General features: G+C 57.1%; 1 protein-coding gene and 6 non-coding genes across 7 annotated transcripts; 2 read left to right on the plus strand and 5 right to left on the minus strand.

Annotated features, from left to right (window-relative positions):
- Window positions 1-844: 844 nt before the first annotated feature.
- Window positions 845-975, minus strand: LOC142361829 (small nucleolar RNA SNORA35). Its single transcript, XR_012764447.1, has one exon. It is a non-coding gene; the product is annotated as a small nucleolar RNA SNORA35 (small nucleolar RNA).
- A 662-nt stretch (window positions 976-1,637) lies between these two features.
- On the minus strand, window positions 1,638-6,826 carry RPS8 (ribosomal protein S8). The gene is made up of 6 exons (XM_075424627.1): window positions 6,701-6,826; window positions 5,701-5,807; window positions 5,220-5,319; window positions 3,631-3,806; window positions 2,532-2,661; window positions 1,638-1,800 (listed from the first exon to the last, which is right to left on the minus strand). Exons 1-6 carry the CDS (start codon window positions 6,702-6,704, stop codon window positions 1,691-1,693), a joined length of 627 nt encoding a protein of 208 aa, XP_075280742.1. The 5' UTR covers window positions 6,705-6,826; the 3' UTR covers window positions 1,638-1,690.
- Window positions 2,012-2,083, minus strand: LOC142361818 (small nucleolar RNA SNORD38). The gene has a single exon (XR_012764436.1). It is a non-coding gene; the product is annotated as a small nucleolar RNA SNORD38 (small nucleolar RNA).
- LOC142361819 (small nucleolar RNA SNORD46) lies at window positions 5,411-5,514 on the minus strand. The gene has a single exon (XR_012764437.1). It is a non-coding gene; the product is annotated as a small nucleolar RNA SNORD46 (small nucleolar RNA).
- LOC142361817 (small nucleolar RNA SNORD55/SNORD39) lies at window positions 5,874-5,958 on the minus strand. Its single transcript, XR_012764435.1, has one exon. It is a non-coding gene; the product is annotated as a small nucleolar RNA SNORD55/SNORD39 (small nucleolar RNA).
- A 543-nt stretch (window positions 6,827-7,369) lies between the features above and the next one.
- On the plus strand, window positions 7,370-7,483 carry LOC142361812 (U5 spliceosomal RNA). Its single transcript, XR_012764430.1, has one exon. It is a non-coding gene; the product is annotated as a U5 spliceosomal RNA (small nuclear RNA).
- A 497-nt stretch (window positions 7,484-7,980) lies between these two features.
- Window positions 7,981-8,095, plus strand: LOC142361835 (U5 spliceosomal RNA). The gene has a single exon (XR_012764453.1). It is a non-coding gene; the product is annotated as a U5 spliceosomal RNA (small nuclear RNA).
- Window positions 8,096-8,493: the final 398 nt, after the last annotated feature.

The raw sequence follows: 8,493 nt of genomic DNA on the forward strand, positions 1-8,493 counted from the left end.
AGGACACCCGCCTCATTCAGCAGTGGCCCCACATTGTCCCTAGCCTTCCTTTTGCTGCTGATGTAGTTGAAGAAGCCCTTCTTGTCGTCTTTGACATCCCTTGCCAGCTTCAATTCCAGGTGGGCCTTGGCCTTCCTCACCCCGCCCAGGCCGGGTCCTGCAGCCAGGGAGTGCAGCACCACAGCCAGCCGCACCCAGCTGGACACGGTCCCACTCACAGGCCCGGGCTGCGGGGCAGTACCAATGCAGGGCGTAACCACGCCGCTGCAGTCACCGGTACCGTTCCTCGATGCAGCCGGGGCGTCTCTCTATCGGTGGCACAGACTCATCCTTGGCTGCCTGTCAGCCAGGCAAGAGCATCACAGGAAAAGCTTAAAAATAATACAAAGTACAAGTAGTGGGGCAGCTGGTCCACGTTAAGGCACGAGAGACATGGGTCTTACCACAACTCTGCCTGGGGCAAGATGATCATGCGCCATCTTCTCTAGCCCAAGGCTAAAAATGGTGAAGCTGGGGCTGCAGTCAGTCTGCCTCACACCAGCGCTCCTAGGAATACAGGTTTATCCAAAAATACAGGAGTGGGGTGAAGCGTGCACGCTTGGCAGGCATGAGATGTGGGGGTCTGGATCGGGGGGGGGGATCCCTGGGACGAGCCCTCATGGGCTCCCAACTTCACCTTCACACCTGCACAAAGCACTTGGCAACTAGATGCAGACGCATCATGCTGGCCTTCTTCAAAGCCAGCAGCCCCAAGGAATGACATCACATGGCCTAAAACATCCAGAAAAACCTTTTTGTTCACCACAGCTCTCCAATCCCACAAGTGACAGGGCAGAAAGCTGGAGTTTGTACCCATCTTTCGAAAGGGACAGCTCATGACAAGAGCCTGGCCCTTCTGCTAGAAGGAATTTTATCTTGCACCAGACCGAGACCAAGGAGGTCAGGGAAAGACCAGCCGGGCTCTGAGCAGTGCAGCCAACTTGGACTGAAAACAAGATACCGGACCCCGAAGATGGTCGTACAACCAGGCAGGGACCACCAAGCAATGGCAGAAAGGGCTGCCAGCCCCCACCAGAGAATGCGAGGAGGCAGGAGGTACCAGCTGTAGAAGTCAGAGGTGTTGCAAGACCCAAGTTTTCAAGCCAGACTTGGCACAAATGCCAAGAAACGTGGTGTGGCAGCAGCAGAGCTGCGCCCTGGACAGCCCTCTCCCGAGGCAGTAGAGCCCCCTTCCCCACTGACCTCACTCCCAAGACCCCCAGCGCAGCCTGTGCTGACCCAACACACCGCAGGAAAGGGGGGGACGCGTGCCCAGCCAGACCCCGGCAGCTCAAAGCCAGGACTCTAGCGGTGACCGGCACTTCCACCTTCCTCCTGCACACAGGTTTCCAGGAATGGAAATTCTCCAGTCGAGCCAAGGCTGACAACTCTTTTCCACAACCCCTTGGCCCATTAAGTCACTGTCCTAGGACCCAGGGAGATGTGTTAGTCGAGAGCACGCAGGGTCAGAGCTTGCCTGAAGACCCAAAAGCACTTGGGGGATCCAGGAGAGATCCTTTTTCCTTCCACACTTCACAGGCAGCAGGAGCTACGCAGGCACCCTCCACCCTGCACAAGCAAACGAGCACACAGCCCCCTTTTACTGTAATAGACTCTTGGTTTTATTTGCTCTCAGCAGAATAGTTTTTATTCATTTGCCTTTTCTGGCCTTGATCTTCCTCAAGTAGAACTCCAGCTCCTTGCCTTCCAACACATAGCCATCAGCTCGGCCACACTGTCCAGGTCTGGAGGAAATGCAGGCTGCAAGGAGAAGTCACCCAGTTAGAGCAGTTCCGTAACTCGCCACCCCACTGCAGACAACGTGAAATAAACACTGCGGGCAGTCTCGGTAAAGGCACGGAGGAGCAAGTTACCAGCAACAGGTACACCAGTTCACGTGCTGGCTTCGGTTCCTCCCCCTACAGCATCCTGCTCTTGGGCCTGCCCTGCTGCACTGAGTCCCCAGTGAAGTCTTCTTCAGATCTCCAAACTGTCATCGCTCAAATTCAGTAGCAGAACTGGACAAAGGTCTCATCACCAGAAGACTTCAGAACACTGAACTAATCCCCAGAACTTGAAACTGGTGAAAGCTGTTACAAGTTCATTGGACATTTTTCCGACACACAGTGCAGCCTGTGGGTCTTTGCTCAGTTTGCAAGTCCCTCGCCCCACCGCTTTTCTCAAAGGCCACGCAGGAATGCTCAACTCCAGGAGCCTGGCTGGGACACGTAGCGATTCAAGCTCCAGAAACACACTTCCCCTTCCCGAAGGAAGAGGGCTAACTCCGGAGAAGGTAAGACAACAAGTTACAAGACACGGAAGACACTCCTGCAGATATGGAGAACACCCCGGCGCTTCCACCCTGCAGTTAGCTTTCTCACAGCGAGTAGAACTTCAGATGATCCCAAGACCAAGAATAAGCTCTGCTCTGGCTCTCTGTTTGTGCCCTGACTCCCTTACCCCCACCCACGTCGATGCTGCCAGGCACTCACCAAGTAGCTTTCCTTGCTGGAACTGCTCCTCAAGAATACTTGCTATCTTGGCATTCTTCTTTCGCTCATCATATTTTTTCTGGATCTTCTTTGAACGCTTCTTGTTCAAGATCTCCTCCTCTTCAGGAGTCTAAAAATGAGACCGTAAGTGAAGACAAGATTACGCATACGGCCACCTTCTGCTAGAGCAGAACATCAAGGAGACCCTTGCATTCTCAGTGCTGTACTATCACGACTAACTTCTCCCAAGTCACACCTTCCAGAGATACAAATACTTCAGCCTCACAGAACCAGGTGCCACTTCACTTTTGAGGCCAACAAATGCACTGTTGCCAACTAGAGTCACTGCTGACAACAAAGCACAACTGTCAGGGGAAGGGCGCTCTTAGGCAAATGAAACTGCAAAGGTTTCCTGGAAGAATTAATCCTCCTCCGGAGAAGCGACACTCCTTCCCTCTCCAGACATTATGAGAGCACGTGGGTGCGGTGCCAGTCCTGGCAGGCAGGTTACAAGCTCTCCTTGGGCTTCTGAACTGCACATTGCTCAGGTAAGAAGTGCTTTGTTCCTAATGCAAGGAGACAACCTGAAGCCAAGCACTATACAATACACCAGGGTTTAAAGACCTTCTAGCAGTCTAGGGTTTGGATCTTAAATAAAGACGATGGGTCTGGACAGTTTAAAGACACTTAAAAGTTCAGTTAGCAACCCACAAGCTTCTCATCAAAGCAATCACTCCCCAGCACAAGGACCTGACCTGCAAAGTCTTCCTCAGCATGATGAAATGTCATCACTCTCCCTCCGGTAGGAGAACTGAACAAAGGTTATCATCATCAGAAGACCAGTGAGATGGACAGGCAGGTCGTTGTGCACAAACGGGTGCAGTGCCGCAGAGCGCTCCATGGTACGGAACGCTCCATGACCAGAGCCAGACTCCTCCTGGGAACCGATGGGAGCGTAGCCCAGCTACCCAGCGCTGTCACCGACGGGTACCCAACCCTGTTCTGGCAGGCACTGTCCACTCATGATGGCAAGCTGCCTCTAGCAGGGCAGACCCCACCCTGCCAGCAGTCACAACGACAGTGACAATCCCAGACATACCAGTTTGGCGCCCTTCTTGCGTCCAAGGGGCAAGGCATAGTGGGCTTCGTACCACTGCCGGTACGGGGTGCTGTCAATGAGAACGATGCAATTCTTCACCAGGGTCTTTGTCCGCACCAGTTCATTGTTGGAAGCGTTGTAGACGACATCGATGATTCTGGTTTTGCGAGTGCAGCCTTTCAAAAGAAGAGTATGAATTCAAACCTACAGGGATCAGACAGCTGAGAATACAGTCCACAGCACCTCACACATACCCTCAAACCACCTCACGCTCATCACCCCACCAAATGCCCTCCAGTGTCCCTGGCATTAAATTAAATTTAGCGAAGAGATGCATCTATTTTTCATCAGCCCAACTTCCTGTTGCTAGGACAGGAGCCTACACCTGGAGACTGATTCACCCCAGATGAAAAACTGGGATCTGTGGCTTTGCTGGAACTCACCTCACATAAGACTAAGCAATGCTAAAAAATAAATTTCTGGATTGTAAGATGCCTCAGCAGATGTCAACTAACACTGCACACGGGGCTCAATCCCGTATGTACTTCCTACAGCTACTCAATTAGGTTGTGTTGAACGGGGCTGCTCTGCAACACACACTAGAAATACTTTTTATAGAATGAGTGTTTATGAGTAAATTAAGAGGGGAAGCTGGTGTCTTCACCCTTTCAAGACTCACCTCAGGCATTCAGTCTCAGCTCCTAGATTTGACCATTTGGCAGCCGCCTGCCCTGGAGACACAGCCCTCCATGCACGCAAAAGCCAGGCACAAGACGAGCTTTCTGCTCTGCACTCCCATACCTCACCCTTGCTGAGCAAGGCGCGCTCAGTCCCTTCACTTCCATAATGTCACCTATGAACGGCGGCGCTTACCGCGGTACAGACAACGCTCTGTGATGACTGAGGAGAAAGCACGTCCTCTTGCTCTCACACCATGCTGGCCACTGAACCACCACCTTAGCAACCGCTGGCCTTGCCGTCACGCTGAGTAAGACTGAACGGGCCTGGGTTCAAGTTACAGTTTTCAGTTTGTACTCCGAGAAAAGCCACTTTGCTCAGGGGAAACACTACAGACTCCCCTCTTCCTTCTGTGCTTCCTGCTTCTGCTTAGTAAAGTGGGAGCATGGAGTCAACTGCAGGTGCTGGGATTCTCCTGAGAAGGTGTGGCCTTAGGACAAAATCCTCAACACCCCTCTCTGTTGTACAGGACCACTTGACTTTTACTAAGTGTTCATCAATAAACAGAAAAGTTGCATTTATGAAGAGCTACCCACATTTAGGTTTTTGCCCCTCTGGAGTTCCCCCTATCCCAGTAAAAAAGTAACACGAGCATGTCACTCAGTGTAACTATGACACTCCAATCACTGCGAACTTAGCAGACATCCAAGTCTCCTAAGGCCACGTAAGGTCAAAGTTATCATCACTATGCATGCTGCTGCAGCCCCAGTACTGCAAGCTCCACAAGGTTCAAACCCAGCCTACAAATGCACGCTTACATCATCATCCCTCTGCTCTGCAGCAGTACCGGGGACCAGCACAGCTGTAAAAGGCTTTGCCATTCCACCACATCAGGCTTACGACGTACTTACATTCCGATCCCCAGGAGAAGTTGCCAACATCCAACCGAAGCGCACGGTACTTCTTATTTCCACCACGAACCCTCACTGTATGAATTCGGCGCGGGCCAATCTAGGGTCAGAAACAAACATGAGGGTGTTGCTGCAGCTGGAACGCTGCACAGCTCGTGCAGGAGCCCAGCCAGGTCCTAAGCTCAAAGGCAATGTGGTCAGTGTAACTATGACAAACCCCAGCATCGGCAGACACAGTAAGAGACCAAAACGGTCTGTTGCATCTACCTAAGGTGAAAATTTCATCACTCCAATTGCCTCTTACTGCAAAAACGTATCACTGCTTTCCACAGGCATATAGGAAAGTACCACCTTTTAACAAAGCAGCGACAGGCATTTAACCACTCACAAAACACAGTGCATATTTAAACTTTAAACAGCACACAACCAGCAATCTGAGTTTGAAAACACAACTACGGACCACCCCCAGTGAACCACCCACCTTAGTGTTGGCAGGAGGTCGCCCCAACTCGTACTTCCTCTTCTTGTGGTAGGGCTTCCTCTTGCCCCCAGTCTTGCGACGCTTATGCCAGTTGTCCCTGGAGATACCTGAACAGAGAGCAGTGTGGTCAGAGGACGGCACGGAGCCCACCTGGCCACAGCAGGGCACGGTTCTGAGTCCTCAGCTCTCCAAGGTTGGTATCCGCATAGTGCACTCAGCCTTATGCAGCAGTCAGAGAAGCTTCATCATTGATACTCAGATCGGCCTCGACCTCCTCCCTTCCAGCAGAGCTGTACAAAGCAGACAGACTCCCTCCACCCCCTCTGAGTGATGTGCTTTTGGGAAGCAGCCTCCCAACCTACCTCATGTGCTTGGCACCCTATGGGAAGTGCACCATCCCAAGCTGCCAGCCACCCTACAGCAGACACCCTACACTATCGGCTGGGTTTGGCAGATCATCTATGGAGAGGAGCCCTCATCCCACCCATCTGCTCACCGCTATGAGACACCCCAACAGAAAACTCCTTCTCCTACCCAGCCTGCTAGCCACCCCATAAGGACTACCTCCCCATCTCCCCCTTCCCGTAAAACCCCTGCAACCAGCGTGGTACAGGGCCGCCCGCCCCCCCCCCCCCCCCCCCCCCCCCCCCTTGCTGGGTCCCCTACCAAAGCCATCCCACCTCATCCGCAGAGCTTCCCGCAGGAAAAGCTCCCTCCACAGCCCTCGAGCGCTACGGCCCCAGGGCCGCCCACAGCCAGCCCAGAGCTCGGAGTCTGCAAGAAAGCAAGGCGAGGCTGTCCTCCCCCCCCGTCGCCATATTGGGCCTAGACACCCTCCCCCCGCCAGCGGCTCGGCGCCGCCGCGGCCGCCCCCGATAGCGGGCGGTGCGGGGTGCCAGTACCCCCCGCTGTCACCCGATACAGAACAGAGGAGAATAGCGGCGGCGCAGCGGGCGGATGGCGACGGATGGCGGCCTGGGCCCGCCAAGGTCTCACTCACCCATGGTGCGGCACTGGCGCAAAGAGGCGGTGCTAAGCCTCACGGGGCGGCTTGGCGCGGCGAGCTCTCGCGAGGCGGTGACGTCACCGCGCCGCCGGCGCGGGGCCCGCGCCGCTGCCTGGCCACGCGGCGGCGCGGTGTGGAGGCGGCGGCCGGTGCCGGCGGGGCCGAGTCTCAGCGTGTGTCAGCGCCGGGGCTGCTCTGTCGGGGCACCAGCGGCCCAGGGCTCCAGCCCGCGGGCCTGTGAGGGAGCGGAGCATTGCCGGGCGATTCCCTGCCCTAAATCCGTCCTTCCTGCCCCGCGGGCCACCTCACGAACGCCTCCGGGCAGGGCCCGCGGCGGGGCCGACCGGGCGCAGCGGCCGCCCCGGAGCCCCCGCTCCCGCCGGGCTGCGGCTGCGCTCGGCGCGAAGGGCCTGGGCGCCTCATTAGCATGACGGCTATTAGCATTCCTTCCATTTGCATACCCAGGGTGCACCGCGGCCCGGCGGCCCGGCCCCGGTAGCCGTGCAAGCCGCTGCCACGGGGCCGGTGGGGTCTGGGCGCGGGGCCGAGCCCATGTGCGCAGGCGGGGACTGGGAAAGCAGAGAGCGGGCGGGAGCGGCGGGTGTCGCCGTGTGGTGCGGGGCGACAGGCGGCGGTGGGTACGTGTGCGGGCGGAGGGCAGGTATACTCTGGTTTCTCTTCAGTCGCATAAATTTTTCGCCTTTTACTAAAGATTTCCGTGGAGAGGAACAGGCACGAGTGTCGAGGAATTTTTTGAGGCTCCATTTCGGTGGAGCTGCTCTTTAAATGGTCAAAAACAGAGCAGTTAATGAGTAGATGGGAGTGCTGCGCGTATGCGGCAGAGTGAGCAGGGCTAGCAGCGCACCCGTGTCGGGAGTGGGCGGGGCCGGGCCGGTAGCGGCAGCGCTGGCTCGGGCCCTTCCTCCTCCGTGCTGTCGGGGGGCAGCGCTGTGCTGCGGGGCCGGACCCGCCGGCGGCAGTGTTGGCCCCGCCCCTCGGGCCCCTCCGCCCCGCCCCCTTATCGTGCGTCTCCTTACCATCCGCCTGTTTTGCATACCCAGGCTGCACCGCGGCAGCGCGGCGCGGCCCCGACCCCGCAGCAGACACCCGGTGCCGGCGGGCGGTCCGAGCTGTGGGGTCTGCGGCGCCGGTGCGGCCGAGGCGGGGCCGGGCCGGGGGCCACGGGGTCGGCAGCGGGGCGGGCGGGCGGGCGTCGCCGTGAGCTGCGGGTCGCGGGGCAGGCGGGCGGCGCGCCGGGGGCTAAAGGGCAGGGCATACTCCGGTTTCTCTTCAGCTCGTATAAATCTTTCGCCTTTTACTAAAGATTTCCGTGGAGAGGAACAAGTACGAGTGTCGAGGAATTTTTTGAGGCTCCATCTCGGTGGAGCTGTCCTTGTTTGGTTAAAAAGCAGATCAAAGCGCGTTCGTGGAACATTTCCCTCAGCTTTGTCTGTCGCTGCGATCTGCCCCGATCGCGGGTGGGGAGGGCATCGAGACCACCCGCCCCGCCCTGTCCCACGCAGCGTGGCCGAGTGCGCAGGCGCGCCGCCGCTCGGAACTACAACTCCCGGCATGCTCTGCGCGAGCGGCCGCATGTGACGCGGGGTGCCACCGGCGGCGGCTCCTGCAGAGCATGCCGGGAGCTGTAGTGATTTCCCCCCCCTCCCGCCACTGTTTCCCGGTAGGCCTCGCGGCACGCCGACGCGCGGGGTTTAAATCGGCGGCGGTTTCCCGGCCCGGGGTTTCGCTGCTGGGAGAGGAGGTGCTGCCGCTGAGGAGCCTCTCGC

This window comes from Opisthocomus hoazin, chromosome 6 (genome assembly GCF_030867145.1).
Source record: "Opisthocomus hoazin isolate bOpiHoa1 chromosome 6, bOpiHoa1.hap1, whole genome shotgun sequence".
NCBI classification, from domain to species: Eukaryota; Metazoa; Chordata; class Aves; order Opisthocomiformes; family Opisthocomidae; genus Opisthocomus; species Opisthocomus hoazin.